The sequence below is a fragment of the Ursus arctos genome, unplaced genomic scaffold (assembly GCF_023065955.2).
Source record: "Ursus arctos isolate Adak ecotype North America unplaced genomic scaffold, UrsArc2.0 scaffold_7, whole genome shotgun sequence".
In the NCBI taxonomy this organism is placed as follows: domain Eukaryota; kingdom Metazoa; phylum Chordata; class Mammalia; order Carnivora; family Ursidae; genus Ursus; species Ursus arctos.
This window is the reverse complement of record NW_026623089.1, coordinates 40,847,660-40,866,848: the sequence shown is the minus strand read 5'-3', so window position 1 is coordinate 40,866,848 and position 19,189 is coordinate 40,847,660. Positions and strand designations below refer to the sequence as shown.

At 58.7% G+C, this 19,189-nt stretch overlaps 2 protein-coding genes across 2 annotated transcripts; both read left to right on the top strand.

Moving 5' to 3' along the window:
* Window positions 1-384: 384 nt before the first annotated feature.
* Window positions 385-4,907, top strand: SNCG (synuclein gamma). The gene is made up of 5 exons (XM_026504610.3): window positions 385-625; window positions 1,463-1,504; window positions 1,848-1,975; window positions 4,331-4,402; window positions 4,606-4,907. The coding sequence occupies exons 1-5, from the start codon at window positions 400-402 to the stop codon at window positions 4,624-4,626; spliced, it is 489 nt and encodes a 162-aa protein (XP_026360395.3). The 5' UTR covers window positions 385-399; the 3' UTR covers window positions 4,627-4,907.
* A 3,753-nt stretch (window positions 4,908-8,660) lies between these two features.
* On the top strand, window positions 8,661-10,969 carry ADIRF (adipogenesis regulatory factor). The gene is made up of 3 exons (XM_026504614.4): window positions 8,661-8,796; window positions 10,513-10,575; window positions 10,777-10,969. Exons 1-3 carry the CDS (start codon window positions 8,736-8,738, stop codon window positions 10,878-10,880), a joined length of 228 nt encoding a protein of 75 aa, XP_026360399.1. The 5' UTR covers window positions 8,661-8,735; the 3' UTR covers window positions 10,881-10,969.
* Window positions 10,970-19,189: the final 8,220 nt, after the last annotated feature.

The window sequence follows — 19,189 nt, the reverse complement described above, 5'->3', positions numbered from 1 at the left end:
GTGAGTCACCAGGCAGCCCAGGCTGGTCTGGGAGGTTGGCCACTGTTGCCTGACAGGCCCACGTGATCCTGACCCCTGCCCTACCTGCCTCCCCTGCCTGACCCCCTCTGTCCCAGATGGATCAGACACAATGGCCCCTGGCCTGAGAGACCCCAGCCGGACGGCTGATGCAGCGGAGGAATAAGGGCCAGTGATGGATAAGGACGCGTCCCGCCCCCTGCAGCCCCCTTCCCCGGAGGGAGGGCAGAGGGCAGGAGGGGGGGGCTGGGCAGCAGGGGCCCAGGGGAGCCCGACCCCCCTGCCCCACCCCGGAGGAAGGTGAGGGCGGGCCCCCTCCCCCTCCCTCTCCGCCCCGCTGGCCGAGCTCCCAGCAGCCAGCCGCCGCATCATCAATATTTCATGGGCGTCAATAAGAGGCGGCGGGGACGGCGGCTGCAGCAGCATTCTCGCCAGCTCCAGCTCCAGCTCTCTGCAAGAGTCAGCCTCCCTGCCCTGCCCACCACCATGGACGTCTTCAAGAAGGGCTTCTCCATCGCCAAGGAGGGTGTGGTGGGCGCCGTGGAGAAGACCAAGCAGGGGGTGACGGAAGCAGCTGAGAAGACCAAGGAGGGGGTCATGTATGTGGGTGAGTATGGGTGAAGCAGGGCGTGGCGGGGTGCAGCAGCCGGGAGGCTGGAGGCGGGGTGCCCAGTTTCTCAGGGCCAACCTTATCCCCCAGCCCCAAGGAGGCATTTGGGGTGGGGATGAGGACGCAGCTGTTGAGTCAGGGTCTCCAGGCCCTGGTGCACCCCCATCCCCCTGAACACCACCCTCCAAACCCCCCAGTGTCTGCTTTGACCTCCTCAGGGCCCCAGGGGCTCTGGGGCAGAACAGCAAGAGGGCCCTCAGCCCTCAGACACACCTGTTTGTGCACACACACACACACGCACGCACATGAAAAGTGCATAGTTGCAAGCCAGTGTCCCCCATCCCAGCACCACCTGCAAGCCCCTGGACTCAGATGAGAAGCCACGGAGAGCCTGGAGCCTGAGATGAGCGGGCAGGTGCTCAGCAGCCACGTCCCAGATCCCACCCTGTTAAGAGGGAAGGGGTGGGCAGGGGAGAGGAGTGGAGTCCCAGTGTCTTGTGCAGCCCCACCCCCTCAGCCCCTCGGAAGCCGGTGACTCAGCTCTGTCCTGCTGCTGCTTCCGAGGCCCAGGCCATACCCGGACGGGTCTGGCCCCTACCTCAGGCCTGGTCTCTCTCACCCCTGTCCTGTCCTGTCCTGTCCTGTCCACTTCCCCTCCATCCCCGTCCCCCAGACACAGCCGGAAGCAGCCTTTGAAGGGACTCCCAGGCCCCAGACACTGTCTTCACCCCCTACCGACCCCACAGCTTGTCCAGCTGTTCTGTGTGTGTTTGCCCTGACCACCACCCCCCCAACACCAGGAGGAGTAGGCTGAAGCCTCCATTTCCTCCCCAGGAGCCAAGACCAAGGAGAATGTGGTGCAGAGCGTGACCTCAGGTGAGGAGCTCAGGACCAGGGGATATGAGGGCTGGGACCTCCAGGGGCTGCAACCTGGTACTGAAGACCCGAGCCCAGGGTCCTCCTTACCTCCCAGCTGGGAGCCCAAGCTGTTCGTGGACCCAGACCCCCCCCAGACCCCAAGGCTAGACCCAGGGTGGGCCCCCTGATCCCGCCATCGGCATCAGGGCTCCCCTGGAGTCAGAGAAAGGGACAGCCGGGGGCTTCTAGTAGAGCCAGGGGTTTACACGCCCTGGGAAGGGGCTGCTCAGCCTGACTTGGGCAGGCCAGGCCCGTGCGGGGAGGGGCAGGAGGACCAAGGAGAGCCAGAGTCCTCTTGCAGTGGCTGAGAAGACCAAGGAGCAGGCCAACGCTGTGAGTGAGGCCGTGGTCACCAGCGTCAACACAGTGGCCATCAAGACGGTGGAGGAGGCAGAGAACATTGCCATCACCTCTGGAGTGGTTCGAAAGGTGAGACCTGGTCCCCGAGAGGCTCGCTGGGCCGGAGGCATTATTGCCTCATGACATGCAGGGAAGCAGAGCCTTAGGGGCCCAACTGGAAAGTGAGGCTCAAAGCCACGTCCTCTCGATGCTCAGCGTTGGGGAGTTCCCACATTTCACTAGACCCGCGGGCCCCATGAGGTGACAGGCAGCCTCCTGGGCCTTAGACACCAGGCTGGAGCTGCCAAGTCACCGCCCATGGGCCTGGAGGCCAGCCTCCCTGCAGGGCCTGGTGGGCGGCCTTCACCCCCAGGAGGAACAGGGAAGCAGCGCCCCCTTGTGACAAAGCTGTGAGGGTCCTGACCCCGCCCCCCCACCTTCGTGTGTGCGTGCCTCTGCGTGTGTGTGTGTGTGTGTGTGTGTGTGTGTGTGTGTGTGCGCCTGCCTGCGCACTCACACCCGTGGGCTGCCGGCTGCAGAGAGCACGGGAGCAATAGGGCACTCCCAGGAGGCGGAGGCCCCCTGGGTGAGCTGTCCCAGCACCCACCACAGAGCAGGCTCTGCCTGAAGCATTTTACACTTATTAACTCATTTAATGGGCACAAAATCCCCGCAGACGGGGTGTGGGAATGAGGCCCAGAGAGGTTAAGTAAGGTGTCCAAGGTCCCAGGGCAGCCTGGGGCAGAGCCTGTGCTCCGACAGATTCTGCATGAGTGCGAGGGAGAGTGGGAGTCTGGCTTATATGGGGGCAGATACAGGCTGCTCCCGGCACCCAGCAATGAGGATCCCCGCTTCGGGGAGTGGGTGGGGGGAAGTGGAGCCACCCAGGCACCCACTTGCAGGACCAACACAGGGTCCCCTTGTCCTTGGAGCAGGCCACTGCTCCCTGTCCTCATTCCCAGCTCTGCCCTTTGCTAGCTGTATGACCTTGGGAAGCTATTCCACCCTGTGGCACCTCCATTACCTCCCCTGTGACATGGAAGGGGGGAGAGTGCTCGTTTCACTGAGATGTATGATCCTGCAGGGAAATCGCCCCCCATGAGACTGTTAACCCTGGATCATGGTGAGCACCCAACAGAAGCAGGCGACTATATCATCATCTGTGCCTCTGGGCAGGCCCATAGGTGCTCCAGGAGACGCCAGGCCCCTCACTCCCCCACCCCACAGTGAAAGAGGCCCTGGGGTGGGGCCAGGCTGCCACTGGGCCTCTGAGAGGGAGCCTGGGCCCTCCTCTCTGGCCTTGAAGGAGGGCTGGTGAGCCCATGGAGCCACCCCAGGTCCTAGGGTGCGGATGGCTGCCCCAAGGGAGACCTTTGCTGGTGACACCTAAAAACCAGTCACAACTCCCCCTCCAATGAACCCTAGAAGGATGCAGCACTGCCTGTCTGACAGCTCTGTCATCCCGCTGGCCTCATGCACCTGCCTTGGGACAGCAGGACTAGGCAGGGAGCCACCTACCCTTGGCCTGGAAGGCCTGCCCCAACTTTGGCGGACACAGTTTGGTGTTCTTTTAAGCCCCAATCCACCAGCATGTCCCAGTGGTCGCATGGAGATGGCGGTCCTGTAGAGGTGGATGCTAGGACTGGGATCCCGGCTGATCATCCAGTCTCATCCTGCCCACAGCTGTCACTCAACCCCCCCCCCCCCGGGGCAGGCCACCTTAGGCATGTGTCTGGCTGGGGGTAAGAGAGTGGGAGACAGGAAGTGGGGAGGATTGTATAACCCCTGCTGGCCTCAACCAGACCAGCTTGAGCCCAGAGCCCATCTAGGAGGCAGGGAAAGAGGAAGACGCTACTAGGGATAGGATGGGCCTGGAGCAAGCCGAACTTGATCCCACCAGCCCCATTGCTTTGAGCTCTGAGGCCTTGAGCTGGATACTTGGCCTCCCTGGCCTTAGGGTCGCTGTATGAACAGTGATGGCATACCCCTCCTCCTAGGATTATTTGGGAGCTAAGTCGGATAAGGGTGTATGATCATGTGATTCGGGGACCCTGAGGGTGGGGTCAGGCCTCAGGCTTCAGGGCTATGGCCCTCCCCCACCCCAATGTGTCCCACCCCACCAGTCCTCCTCAATGCGGAGGCCCAACCTTGGACTGGCCAGAGACTCCGCATTAGCTTGGGGGGTGTAAAGCTGGGCTCCAGGATGCTTGGTGCCCCCAGGAGGCCTTGGCATCATCAGGCAGAGCCCCCACTGTGGGCCCTGACGTGAGGCTCTGTCACTCCCGTGGTCAGACTGGTCCTCACACGTCCTTCACCTCCTGCCGTCCACATACAGCAAGGCGAGGAGGGCCTCTGCTCATCTGTGAGGCCAGGGATGAGCCGCGGGAGCCTCTGCACGCTCCACAGCGCCCCACATCCGCTTTGCTCCCCTTTGCTCCCTCACAGGAGGACCTGCAGCAGCCTGCCCCCCCGCAGGAGGACACGGCCGCCAAAGCGGAAGAGGAAGCAGCTGAGGAGGTGAGTGCTGGGCTCCCGGAGTATGCTGGCCAAGCCTGCCTCCCTCCCGGGGTCCCAGAGCCCTCAGGGCAGCCTCTTGACCTTCTGGAGCCCCCTCAGCCTGAGTGTGAGGTCCCCTCAGGGCGGAGGGGCGGAGAGGACTCCCAGCTCGGGGTGGCCGCTGAGGGGTGGGCCTGGAGCTGTGTGTGGTCATTCTCCCCCAGGCCAAGAGTGGAGGAGACTAGAGGGATGCAAGTCGGCCATGGAGGCCCCGAGGAACAGCCCTCTGCCTCGGACCCCACCCCCTCCTGGCACGCGGAGTGCCCAGCCCTGGAGCGTGACCTGGGTTGCCCATGTTCCCGCGCCCACACCCGGCCACCCGCAGGCCTGCCCTCCTAAGCTGCCTCTGACGCCTTCACCTCCTTCACTCCCTTCCTCGCGGCCTCCGCCCCCTGGCCCTTCTGACCCCACGGATGCTGCTGTGAAATTTTGTTTTTAATGATTCCAAATAAAATTCAAGTCCTCACTCCTGGCCATACGTGCCCATGCTTCCGCTCTGGGCCACCTCATCCAGGAACAGGAGCTGGGCCAGTCAGCTGGTGGGTCTGGGAAACAGGTTTGGGACCAGGTACCCTTTGGGCAGACCCTGGGCATTTCGGGAACTTTCTGAGAGTAGGCACTCCCTTTAGCGAGCCCACACTGTTGTCTTTTAACATGGGGGAAGCTGCCCTGCTTTTGGCTCCTCCAGACAACCTCCACCCCTCCCTGCAACAGATGGTAACCTTCAAAGATGTGACGTCCAAGCCCCATGGCAAGACCTCTTTGAGTCCTCGTCAGCACAGGAGGACACGACCCCACGGCTCCTCTTGCCTGCCCGCCCCCGCCCCCCGCCCGGCCTCAAGCTCCCACAGCCTGGAGCTGGGCTTTCCCGTCCTTCACCAGAAGTCCTGTCAAGTGTCATTAGCAAAGAGGACAGCTGAGATGCAAGAGAGTGAGCCTCCGCCTTGAAAGTAGTAAAAATGAGCTCCTCCCAGGGCTGAGCGCTTTACCTAATCTAATCCTCGGAACAAACTGTTGGTATGATCCCAGTTTCCCCAAGAATGAATTGCAGAACAGAGAGGTTAAATAACCTTCCCAAGGGCACAAAGCAAGGAACCTCGGGGACTGGGCAGAAGCCAAGGTTGCCTGGCTCCAGAGCCACCCAGTTAACTCCCATGCTCTGCTACAGCGCCCCTGACTGTGTGGACTCGGCGGCTTATGGCAGAGGCCACCCCCCCAAGGTTTCAAAATCACCTGGGGAGCAGGCTGGCAGGTGTCCTACAGGAAGGGCAGTTGGCATCATGCCCTGGGGTCTTGTTCAGAGGCGGTAGAGGGATTCCTTTCCCTTTGGAAGCCAGACAGTCTGGGCATCGAAGTGACTTGCCCCAAGCCTCCAGCCCTGGGCGTCAGAGCCAGTCTGGGCATCGAAGTGACTTGCCCCAAGCCTCCAGCCCTGGGCGTCAGAGCCAGTCTGGGCATCGAAGTGACTTGCCCCAAGCCTCCAGCCCTGGGCGTCAGAGCCAGAGTTTGAGTCCACACCCGAATTCAGACACTACCGAGAGCACCGCTTTCCCGTCCTGCCTCAGTGGTGGGAAGCAGGGGTCAAGGCCAGCCCTGGGGGCTGGGAACCCTGTCAAGCACAGCTGATCAGGGTTGTACCCCAGCCTGCTGGCCATGGACATCCACTGTGGGGGAGGCAGAAAGGAGCAGGAGGCTGCTGGCCCCCCAGGCCCCCAAATCCTGCCCTGGGAGGAGTGAAGGGTCTGGAAGAGGGCAGTCAGGGGTGTTAATGCTCCTGGGCCTAGAACTCGCACACAAGCAGGCCTGTGCATGCCCAGGAGGAGTCGACCTGGGGCCTGAGTGTGCCTGAGAGCTCTTTGGACTGTGAGAGAAAGAGAGGAGGAGTCCCATAAGGTGACAGGGGACAGAGGACACCTGGACCCAGCCCCTGTGCACAGTGCATCACCAGGCTCCCAGTGCCCTCTGCCTTTGCCAAAGGAACCTGGAAGGGTCCCTGCTGCTTCACTCCTGCCCTAGACACATTTTCAGGGCCTATTCCTGGGGTCAAATGCCAATCTAGGTTTGCCCTGTCCAGGAAGCCTGTTCCCACCCCATGGCACCTGCACTGCTCTTAGCCTTCAAAATGCCTGTTGGGGTGCCTGGGTGGCTCAGTCGGTTAGGCTAGGTGGTCTGCTCTTGATCTCAGCTCACGTCTTGATCTCAGGGTCGTGAGTTCAAGCCCTGTGTTGAGCTCCATAATGGGCATGGAGCTGACATTAAAAAAAAAAAAAATAGACCCTCTATTACGTGCTCTGGGTTCTTGGGGCTGTGCCTGACTTGCTGACAGGAACAACTGGTCTCTCCCTATCCTGAGGAGCCCCAGGTGAATGGCTTCCTGTTGAAGCCCCCACCCCCTGCCCCACTGGTGAGTGTGGGGCATCCTTCAGCCCATTTAACCCTCACAATAGCACTTTAAGGAGATTCTGTCTCCCTGATCCGCCCATCAAGGATGGGGACATTGGGGTTCAGAGAGATGGACTTGCCCTGGGGAGTATTTGAACCCCAGAGTTATGACTGCAGTGCCTGCTGCTTTCGAGCCACTCAGCTGTCTCTAGTATCACCTGCTGGGGCCCAGCTCTGCCTCCCGCAGAGGCTGCGGCCTCCCTGCCTTGTTCTCACGCACTGGGACCGGCACCGGCACCAAACAGCAGTAACAGCCAGCCGTGAGCTGACTGCTGTGGTCAAAAGACCCTTCTGGCCGGAGACTGGTGCTACTGGTGGGAATTTGGGAGGACATGGGCCAGGCTGGGCTCCCCGGAGTCCCTGAGGCAGCAAGAAGGCGACTTCTGCCCACCTTTGTGCTCTGGGCTTGGCCAGGCTTCGGGCCAGAAGGAGCAGGTGTGGCGGCCGCTTGGTTCCTCCATGCTCGGTGTCCCCGCCCCACCCCGTCGGATCTCAGTGCCTGTCTCTTCTACTTGCCCAGGGTTGACCTTATCTCCATTAATCCATTCTCACTGTGTGTGCGTGCGCATGCTTCCAGATACTCCACACAGTGGCTGCTGCTTGGCAGTTTACCCCCCAGCCTCTGCTCCCCCTGCCCCATATAAGAGGCAGGCATGGGCCAGCGGAGTGGACCTGGGTAGGCGGGGTCTTCCCAGGGGTTGAGGCCTGATGAGCCAGGGGGTCATGCCTCTTGGCTCATTTTGCTGTGCTGGGGATCCCTGGCTACCTCACTGGCTCTCAAGCCTCTAAGCCCTCTCCCAGCGCCCCTGGGTCCTCACCACATCCTGTGTGCGCCCCCATCCTGGGAAAGGTGACTTCAGCCATCTGAGGCTCGGCCACTCCCTTCATCGCTGTGTGGCCTGGGGAGCGTCCCTGCCCTCTCTGAACCTTGCCTCCTGCCCAACTCGTAGGGCTCTGATGACCTAAGGTGGCGATCTCCTTGCCTGGGCTGGGTGCACACAGGGGCTCTTTCTGTTGTCCCCCTCCACTTCGGGCTGCTTCCTCCCCAGGGGCACTTGCTAGTGACTCGCCCTCTGTGAGAGGGATTTTCTCCACTCTCTCCCCTCTGCGCCTGCTTGGTCCCAGTGGCCGAGGGACAGGTGGCCAGTCTGCAGTGTCCTGGCCAAGTGTGTGGGGACAGCCTGCTTGACGGTTGTCAGGGCTTTAGGGTTTACAGCCCACCGACGCAGATTCGAGTCCCCGCCACGTGAGTTTGGGTGAGCCCTACCGCGCCCTCTGTGCCTCAGTTTCTTCCTATAAACTGCTAATAATACCCATTTCACGAAGTTGTGAAGATTACACAAGAGGCTGTGAAGCTCGGGGGCAGCGCCTGGCACCAGTAGATGCTCGGTAAAAGGCAGCTCTTACTAACGTCAGTTCCAGCCTTGAGATTCTGCCCCGGCGCTGACCCAGCGCCCGCCGGACCCTCAGGGTCAGGGACGAAGGGTCGGGCCGACGCGGAGGGGGGAGGTTTGTGCGCCCCCCTTCTATTCCAGCCCGTCTCTGGACCCCGACCCAAGCCCTCTGCAGCCCCTCACCCGTCTTTAGACCCGGTCGGGACGGCCGCTTTCCCACGGCCGCCCACCGGAGGCCGGGATGTGCTCTCTGGCTGGCGGAGCCTGGAGCAGGGCCGGGTCAGTCCCCGGAGCCCGGCTGCTGGGAAACGCCCCGCGCCCCCCTCTTCCCCGCCCCGCGCTGGGCGGGCCGGCCCTGGGGCGCCTTAAAAACCGGAGCTCGCGCGCCGGTCGCCGCAAGGTGAACAGACCTAACATCGCCGCGGCTCCCCCAGACGACCTCGCAGACCCCCGCAGCCATGGCCAGCAAGGGCTTGCAGGACCTGAAGCAGCAAGTGCAGGGGGCGGCCCAGGAAGCGGGTGAGGACAGCGCGCGACCTGGGGCACAGGCAGGGGCACCCGGCTGGACTCACGGAGCCAGAAGCCCCGGGCTGCGCATCCCGAAAGTCGGTGGGCGGCTCCGGTTCGGGAGGGCCCTCCCCTGAGACGCAGGGACTCGGCTGGACGCCCACCAGTTTAGGGGATGATGCCTTGAGGCAGGTGGGGGAACAGCGGTGCCCGAGGGTTCGGGGCCTGATTTGGGAATTGCCAGGAGCCAATATGAGGAGGCTGAGCGGGCGGGGACCGCCCCACCCCGATCCTGAGCGGCCCCACCTCAGTTCTTACGGAAGGGTGAAGGTCCACCCCGAGAGCGCGCTCCGCACCCTGAGATCCATCTCCGCCCGCTGGGGTCTCACAGGCGCACTGGACCGGATGGGATGGTGGAAGCGGCTTCCTGCCCCTGCCCCCTCCTGCGTTGTTTTGAGCCTCCCTACCTCCCCCGCCCCCCCAAATAATCATTTCCTTCTAAGTCCTCACCCAGAGGGACTCCCCACCCTCACCCCAGACGGCAGGTCCCCAGCCTTGTGTCTCCACCTCCAGCTCTTTCCTCCTCAGACCTGAGGTTACACAGTTGGGGTGGGGTAGTGTAGACTGGGGCTAGGGAATTCGAGGAGACCCCTGGGCCCACCAGCTGCAGTTCCTCCAGTCCCAGCTCAGCCTCCCTCAGGACTCCAGCTCCCAATCTGTCCTGCACATATCCCAGTCAACAGACAACACCCTCCTTCACCAGTGCCCCAGGGAACCCCCACAGTTGTTCCCCTGAAACAAAAATGCTACCAGGAAGCCTGTCTAGGGACCTTTCCTTTTGGGCCTCAGTTTCCCCATCTCTAAGTTGGGTGCAAAGTCTCATTCTCTGTGGCCCTGACTGGTTCTGTCATATAAGGCCCCAAGGGGGACAGGAAGGTGCGGGGGGGGGGGGGGGGTTGTGAGCCACAGACCCAGGGCCTGCCTTGACCCCCCTACACCTCCGTGGCCCAGGGTCTGAGTAAAGCAGATTTTTTCCTGTTCAGCAGTAAGGATGAGTCAGATCTCTGGAGGCTGGAGCCACTTGCCTGCTCACCCAGCAGGTGGGACCCACTTGAGCCCCTGGAAACTCTCTTCACCACGGGCACCAACTCTGATCCAAAGAACATGGCCGACCTTGGAGGTGTCACCTCCCCTCTCTGGACTTCATCTCCTAATGCCTTAAGTTGCCTACCCAGGGAGGCACTAGCATCATTGCTTGTGTGCCTCTAGGGAGAGGCACAGGAGAGAAGCCGCAGTGAGAGGGCCTCTTGCAGAAGTGAAATCCAGACCACTACAGGTGGAAAGTCAGGCATCTGGGCCAGGTTTCTGCAGGAGACATTGTGAAAGGGGGATAGGGTTCTTCCTGGGCCATGCCCAGGAGCAGCGACAGCCCAGATGCCAGCTCCAGCCTCTGTTGGGATATTTTCTCTGCAATCTTGGAGTTGGGAAGAGAAGCAGGCCAGAGGGGAGGAGCCCAGAGTTATAAATAACTAAGAACACCCTAGAGGCATGGAAAGGGCTCCTGTGCCTTGCTGGCTGGATGGCCTTAGTCAAAGGATTTCGATGGCATTTGCCCCTTGGGCCTGTAGGACAGACTACTCTAGAGAACAGATGGGGGGTAGCAATGGTGGGGCCCCTGTAGTCAGCAGTGTCTCAACAGGGGCTAAAGGCCACATCTCTCTGTTCCAGTGACTGCAGCAGAAGCATCGGCCCAGCAAGTGGTGGATCAGGCCACAGAAGCAGGGCAGAAAGGTCTGGTGGGCTAGTGGGCAGGAGGGTGGGCAGCCCCAGCACACTCCGCACCCTATTCAGCCCTCACCCAGAAACGCCCTTTCCTCCGGAGCCCCTCTATGCACCTTGCTTCCTGGGAATGGAGACCCAGGCCAGGCTAACCCTACAGGGCTCTGGTTCCCAGGGCCTGGCCCTCATCTGCTTTCTCTTTTCCTTCCCCAGCCATGGAGCAGGTGGCCAAGTCCACCCAGGAAACCATCGACAAGACTGCTAACCAGGCTTCTGAGACTTTCTCGGGTCTTGGGAAAAAATTAGGTTTCATGTAATGACATAAGGGAGACATGGATGCCTGCCCTCCAGGCCCTGAGCTCTGGCAGGCTCCTGGCCTGCTGCCTTATTAAAGCACTTGTTCCTACCTTGTGTCCACTTCATGCCTCTCCACAAGCTGGGCCCAGCCCTCTCTGGCCTAGAGCTGAGCCCCAGAAACCCAGTCTGGACATCCAGAGTTCCGGCATTCCAAATTCGGAAAAGCAGACAGACTGTCCGAGAATTCTTTTCCCATGGGTCTCAGCGCGAATCCGGACGCTCCCTTATCTGAGGTTCAACGAGGTATGTGTGCCTCCCGTTCTATTCAGGAACCACCCTGTCCCCCATTCTCAAACCATTCCCCCTTCGGGAATCCCGCACCCCTCCTAGGAGGAGGGTCTCCAGATGCTTGAGGGGCTCAGCTCAGGGGATGGGGTGGGGCGAGAGGCTCCAAGGGCTGGGGCTTCGGGAACTTCTCCCGGAGACCTGCGCCTGGAGTCTGGGAGCACCGAGGAATCCCAGGGCCGGGCGCCTCCGAGGACCTCGGGTGGCCGGACCTCTCTCGGGGACGACGCGGAGTCGCAGGAGCGGGACTTCAGTCCCCCCTGCGGGGTGTTTGTGCGCCGGCCCCGCCCGGCGGTGAGTCATCCGGCAAGACCGCGAAGGCTAGGACGCGCCCCGAGCAGCCGCGCCCCGCCGGCTGGACTTGACAGCGTTCCGCGCGGCCGCCGGGAGCCCCGCCCACGACACGCCCCCTGGGGGGAGGAGCCGCGGTGCACGCGGGCGTGAAGCGAGGGACCCGGCCGTGTGCGTGCGCGCGCGACCCCGTCCGCGAGCACCGCTTCCCGCTTGGACACAGCAGGCCTTTCCGTTCCCGGACCGAGGCCGGCCTTTAGGTCCCGCAGGGCCGTAGGGGGACTAGACTTCCCGCAAACTTAGTCCCCACCCCTCCAGCACGTGTCCACGCACGCGACACCAGCCCTGGGTACGCTCCGCTCCTGGGTGACTCACAGTTGCCACAGGATAAGGTGCGGCCCTGGCGCCGGGCGCTGGCGGTCCCCTTCCTCCGGACCCCCTGGCACACCGCAGCTGGTGACGCACGCTGCCCCTTCCCCACCTCCGCGTCTTTGCACGCGTTATTCGCTCCACCTGGAAGGATCCTACTCTCTTGGGACGAGGACATAGGTAGCCGAGCCGTTTCCGTTCAAAAATACTGATTACACTTCCCAGTTCTGGGGAGATAAAAGGGAAAAGAGTGGTCTTTCTTTCCCGAGTTACTCAGGGCCGGCTTCCTGAGGGGCTTTCCAGGGCTCTCCAGCAGGGAGCAGCGTCGTTGAGTGGCGTCAGGCCGGGCGGCCCAGGTCTCTCTGTGGGTGCAGCTCTGCTCAAGTGACCTTTCTCTTGTCCCATCTGGGATCCCTCCCAAGGGTGTGACAGGTCTTTTCCCTCTCACCCTCAGCATCTCCCAGCCTCACCCCAGGGCCAAGCCCGTTCCATTCTTGTTTTCTTGTTTGCTGACTGTAGGGAAAAGAAGGCCTCGCCTAATCTGCAAAATGGGCCAAGGCTGCTCCCTCTGGCCCAAAGGGAAGGTTCTCGAAGACACCTCTGAGTAGTGTGGGGGCGCTTCCAGCATCTCCAGGAACCCCTGCCTCCAGCTCGGTGCCAGGATCAGAGAGACCATCTTGGGCCACAACTGGGGGGGGGGGGGGCGGGCGAGGGGCTGGATTGGCAGAGCGCTCACATCTTTACTGGTGTTCGCCCTTCCGCTGGTGACTCAGAGAGAAATCCCTATGGGCCCAGCAATCCCTCTTTGAGTGCTCCTCAGGAAATTGCCTTAGGGATGGGTGTGGGACCCAGCTCTGGCTAAGAAGAGGGGAGATCACATCTGAGGGCCAAGGAGCTTCTAGGAAAGATTTGCCATCCTCAAAAAAATGAATGAATGAATGAATGAATGAATGAAAGAAAAGAGAGAGAGAGAGAAAAGAAGAAAGAGTCCTTCCTCTTCCACTGGACATTTTTGTGGCTGGAAATGATGCTTGGAACTGTGGCGGCCACTTGTAACCAAAAGAGGAACAAGCTTAAGGAAAAGCCAGCTTGCTGACGAGGGCAGAGCAGAAATATAGAAAGAACCTGGGTCCCAAGTTGCTTTATTCAGTCCCTAAACTAACCAACCCTTCAGCTGCCACATGCTAGCGAGAGGATGGTTTCCCACAGTGTTTGAGCCACTGTGAATGAGGTTTTCTCTTGCAAACAAAAGCTTCAATCCCTGTGTTACCTGAATGCCAACATCCTGCCGGCCTCAACCACCTCCCCAGCCTCCTCTCTCAACACCCTGTCCCTCTGTGCCTCAGCCACATTGACCTTTTTTCATGTCCCTTGACATCATGCTCCTGCTCACCACAGGGTCTTTGCACGTGATGTTTTTTCTACCTGGAATGCTCTCCATCCTCCCCCACAAACCATTCTTGTCTAGAGCTCCTACTCTTTCATCCTTCAGGTTCCAGCTCAGCTCCCCGTCCACCCTCCAATACACACACACACACACACACACACACACACACTCAGATGGGTATATCAGCCACGACTGATACATTCTCACACCCACTGTACTCCTTTCCCTCAGTTATGTTAATGAGTCCCTTTCCCGTGTGCTTCTCTGCGATGGTTGTCCATGGAGCTACAACCAAGTGCCTTCTACTGATGAGCGCACACCCAGTGCCGAAAGTGGTGCTGGGGAACATCTGCCACATGAACACAGTCGTTCTTGTCCTTTGATTCTCCGACTGGATAACAATGAGTTTGCATATCATCAGATTCACCATGGGTGCCCTTATTGGGTGCAGCCCCTTCCACACTCTTCCTGCCCCATGTAGCCGGTCCTCCCATGGCACTGTGCAAATGCTTGTTTCTGTGTGCCTCTATTCTGTGAGCCCTGCGGGTGGGTGTGGAGGCAGGACCCGGTTGGACTTAGTTTTTCTCCATGTCTGGGACACAGTGGGCATAGCACCAGGGGAGCCCATGGGAGCCTATAGGAGCCCGGGCCTGTCTCCATGAGATTCATGAAGCTAGTTGAGCCCAGACTGGCTGAGGAGGAGAAGGCTGTGGCCACTATACCTGTTGGGTATTGGTCAAGTCTCCAAAGATCAATTCTTCCATTAGCAGTTCCCCCAAATAATTCCTGATTCTCCAGATTCCAGTTCCTCAACTAGCCAAACACAAGGTCACTAGCATTGCATTTTGGTCCCCTTGACTTGTCAGCTCTGATTCCTGTCAAGTTAGAAACTACATAAGAGACAAGGAGCAGAGTTTTCTATTTTGACTCTCTCTCTCTTTTTTTTAAAGATTGACTCTTTTTTTTTTTTTTTAATTTTAGAGAGAAAGGGAGCTTACATGTGCCTAAGCAGGGGGAGGGGTAGAGGAAGAAAGAGTGAGGGAGACAGACAGACTCCCCGCTGAGCACAGAGCCCAGACATGGACACGGGGCTCTGTCCCACGACCCTGAAATCATGACCTGAGCCGAAATCAAGAGTTAGAGTTTTAACTGACTGAGCCACCCAGGTGCCCCTATTTTCCACTTTCAACCCCCTTCTCTTTCTCTCTTTCTTTCTTTTTTTGTTGTTATTTCTCACGTTTCTACTTTTTTTTTTTTTAAGATTTTATTTATTTATTTGACAGAGAGACAGCCAGCGAGAGAGGGAACACAGCAGGGGAGTGGGAGAGGAAGAAGCAGGCTCATAGCGGAGGAGCCTGATGTGGGACCCGATCCAGAAACGCCAGGATCACGCCCTGAGCCGAAGGCAGACGCTTAACGACTGCGCTACTTAGGCGCCCACGTTTATACTTTTTAAATATTTACATTCCATTTCTCTTCTCTGAGCCACACCTTTGTTTTGTCTTAGATCTGCAACTGAAGATATTAAAAGCTCTCTGCCGTTCCTTTTGCTAAAATATTTTTGCTATCTTTTGGCTGGTTGGAGTTACTCCTCTAGAAGGTTCCTCAAGAATGAAATATTTACAGATGAACTGGGAAGACATCTGGGCTGTGAGCTCAGAATTGCTATAGCTGGGCCCCTTGGGTTACTGCAATGGGTCCATGAAGATTCGTTGTATTCTACTTTTGTGTATGGCATTTTCTATTTTTAAAAAAGTGAGAAAGTTAAAATAAACACTTTATTATTCTTATTTAAATATTTTTATTTAGTTAAATAGTTTAAATTTTAATTTAGCTAAATAGGCTAATGTTAATTCCTACCTTCTGCTCATTGTGTTGTGGTTGTTTGAGGCGCAAACATCCATCAGGGGAGGCTGGGTGAGGAAGATACGCAAACTCTATTACTTTTGCAACTCAAATAACATTGAGTTGGAAGAGAGAAACCTACCGTATTCATCGTAAAGCCCTGTAGTCATGACATTGGAGGCTGTTGGGAATCCGAAGTTCAAATCTGAAGTAGAATTTCCCGGGCATCAGTGGGACCTTCTTATGGAGAGGGTCAGGGCCAGGGGTTTACCCAGGCTCACTCAGGAGCCTGCCCTTCTTTCCTATAAGTGTTGGACTCACCTTCATAGCCATGACCCCTCTGCCTCTTAGAACCAAACTGACTTCAAGAAGGTTCTACAGGCAGCCTTCTTTTCCCAGTCGTGGCCTCCAGGGGTTCAGCCCTTGCTTTCCCAAGGGCTCTTTTCTCTCTTGGAAGGTGGTCCTCTTCTGGAGTAACCCCTCTGGAGTTCCTTGGGCTTATTCTGCTTCTTTCTTCACTTCCTCAGGTTCTAAGTTCTGTCCCAAAGAGTTCTGACATGGAGGTTCCTCTCGTTCTGGGAGCGAGTGTTGCTGGCAACGTCTGAGACGCCTGCCACTGGGCCCCTCCCCATCCCCTGCTCTTCTGCACCGGCCTGTCTTCCGCCGTTGGTTCCGCTGGGCTTCTGGATTTGCACAGTTTCCCAGTCTCCTAGTTTCTCTGAAGTTAGGTTTGATGTGTGTGTGTTGGTGATGGGCTGCCTTTGTCCTCCTCCTCCTCCTCCATGTGGTTTCAAGACCGAGAAATGGGCTCTTTAGAATGAAGCTGCTGCCTCATTGCCTGCAGACCCAGCAGTCTGGCGGCTGAGCTGGTGTTCTGTTTACAGGGAATCCATACCCACTCTCCGGCTGCTCCTCCCCGCCCTCGCCCTGGGAACCTGCCCTCGTGAACTGCATCACCAGGGCTCCCACGCCCTCAGCCCCAGTTAGGTTCAGCCAATGGGGGAAACATCGGGAGAGCAGAGAGGGAGAGGAGAGGTATTTATTCCTTGGCAACGTTTGGCAGCGGCTGTGTTCCTCTGCTGCTCCTGTCTGGGGAGCTTCTCCCGAAGCCATGGCTCTCCTCGCCGTCTGTACGGGCTCTCCTTTGCCCCTCCTAGGCCCAGTAGCCACTCTCACTATTACTGGTCCCCGGGCACCTTGCCATCCTTTACGGGTTCTCTGAAGTCTGCCCACAGCTTTGTGGGCATCAGGTACCCCTTGATGTGCCCTCTGATTTCCACCAGAACCCTGCCTGACAGCCATGGATGTGTCAGTTGACATGCTGAGGAAGTGCTCCTTTGCTAGCCCACAGACCGTCTCCAGGAGTCTGGATTTGGTTCCGTGCGGCTGGGAGGGGTCGGTGTGTGCAGGGTCTGTGGGCTCAGTCTATACCGGGAGCGCAAATCCATGCAGCAGAAGGAGGAGGAGGCAGAAGGAGGACAGGCAACCATAACACTTGACATTCATGACACCCACAGTTCGGATCACACGAGGACTCGTCCTGCTTTAGACACAAGACAGCCCTGAGTATTTGAGTACTTAAAATAAACATTCTTTGTTTTTATTTTTCAGAACTGGTGATTGCTAAGTTGGCAAATTGTTATTTGAAAAATTGGCTCTCCGTGACTTGGTGATGCAGCCTGCTGGTCCTTTGCCAAACTGGGTTGTCGAGCAGATTCCACTCGGAGGATTAGTTGGCTTCTCGGGAGACCTGGTTGTCCTGCCCCAAGGGTTGGGCTTGATCTTCTGACTCAGGACAGGCTCACATAGGTGCCTGTGTTCAAGGGCTGCTCCACGGGGCCCAGTGTGAGCATGGCCTCTTCCAAGATGAGACGGTTCCCACCTGAGTCATCTTCACCCTCATGCAGGCAGTAACGTCATTCCCTGCAGGGGTTGCTGGAGTCCAGCCCTGGTGAGGAGGGTCTTGCACAGGCTGGCCTGAGAGAACGGGGAGCTGGTCACAGCTGGAGCTGGAAGACCAAGGGGGGTGGCCCTGGGCCAGCGCACCAGGGTCTGGGGCCCCAGGCGGCTCCTGGGCTGCTTGGCCTCTCCAGGCCCCTTACTTTCTCCCAGCTGGTCATTTGGGATCTTTGTCTGGACCCAGTCTTGCCAGGAGAACAGGGGCCCTAATGTGTTGTCACTGGAGTCAGGGTGCTCACACCAGGTCAGTGCATTACAGAGCAGCGGGTCTCATGGGCAGGGAGCGTGATGTGGTAAGGGCAGCAGTAGCCTGACAGTGGAAGAAAAGTGTATCCATGGGGCGCCTGGGTGGCTCAAATGGTTGGGCATCTGCCTTTGGCTCGGGTCATGGTCCCAGGGTCCTGGGATCAAGCCCCGTATCGGGCTCCCTGCTCAGTGTGGAGCCTACTTCTCCCTCTGCTTCAGCCGTTCCCCTTGCTTGTGCTCTCTGGCTCTATCTCTCTGTCAAATAAATAAATAAAACCTTTAAAAAGAAAAAGAAAAGTGTATCCAGAGGTTGTACTGGGCTGGGCTCTGGACTGGTACTGGGACCAGACTCCTGCCAAGGTGCTGAGGCCTAGCAAGGGCCTCTTGAGGGGCTAGTGAGCTCCTGAGGAGAGGGGGAGCAGTATCCTAGGATGGGCACGGGTGGGGAGGGGTCTGTGGGGTCTGGAAGCCATCCCTGGAATGTTGAGTGACACCATCATCCGGTCAGGGGAGCAGGCATAGCAAGGACACCTGTGGGGCTGGGGGACACACACGACCTCAGAGGAAGGGACTTCGATGAGTCCAGGGAAGTCCCTGTGGGTCTCTCAGCCCAATTCCCACCAGCTGTGTCCTGGAAACCCCCCCACGCCCCCAGCAGTGCTGCCAGAGCAGGAGACTCTGGTATTTGGCTGCGATGAGCGGAGACCAGAGTCCTGTGGACCCACTTAAGCTCCAGAAGCCCTTGCGTCATGGCCTCTTTTGAGTCTACAAGGTCACACAGAGCCATCTGTAACACTTGCAAGAGTAGTATTACTGTATTCTTCCCCTCAAAGAGGGCCTCTTCAAATTGTTTAAGACCCGACCACTCCTGCCAGTGGAGAATGACACGTGTGGTGCTGTGGCCCTGTGACCCAGAGTTTCTGCTGCCACAGCACCCACTCCCGCCTCCCCAGGGGGCTGGCCACAGCTTGGGGCCTCCCAACACCAGTCAGGAATGTGGGAGGGCCTCAGCCCCGTAGCAGCCAGACCGTGAGGGCCCGTGGTCCGGTAAACACTAATTAGGGCTCACCACACCCTCCTGAGCAGCTCTGAGGGCTGAGGGAGCAGGCACGCAGGGAGGCGGCCTCAGACTCCTGCCCTAGGCCTGGATGGCACGAACAGGGACTTGGGCTGACCTATCTTCCGGCCAGTGGGGTCATGCTCCCCAGCCCTCTGCCCCCGCTACTCTTTGGCCAAGCAGCTCCCCCCTAGCACGTCAGTGACAAGGGGGAGGGAATAGAAGTTTACCAAGAGCTTGCACACATGATCCCACCGACTATCAGTGACATGGACAGGAAGGCATGGCTGTCCCCATTTTGTAGATGAGGAAACTGAGGCTCCGGTTGGGCTAGTGACTAAGGGATGCAGCATGTGGCACGTGGCTTGAGGCATCTCTCTCCATCCTGAATAACTAGGGAAGCAGCCTGGCCCCTTAAGCATGCGATGTGTCAGGGGCTGGTGGAGTGGCTTTCTGGAATTCTGGCTACAGCCACCAGACACACCTCCCGTAGTGGTGGTGGGGTCCTCCATCTACTTCTCTAGGACCTCTTGGGGGGCACTGGGCCTCTCCAAGAAGCCAGGCCCCAAGGTGCAGGGATGGCCGGACTCCCCCCTGGGCTGCTTGCTGCTGTGCAGGGCTGTTCAGGTGCTCATGTGTTCCTGTGAGTGAGAAGCAGCTGACTGCAAGCCAGGGAGGACTGGGTTTCTGGATAACTCCGTGTCCTCCTGAGCCTTGGACAAGGTGCCATGATGAGGCCCCCACCCTCCACCCCTCAAATTTCCAGTGAAAGTTGCAGAGATACTGCAGAGCTGAGGTCCTGGGGTCCAGTGGTCCCCACTCCACATGTG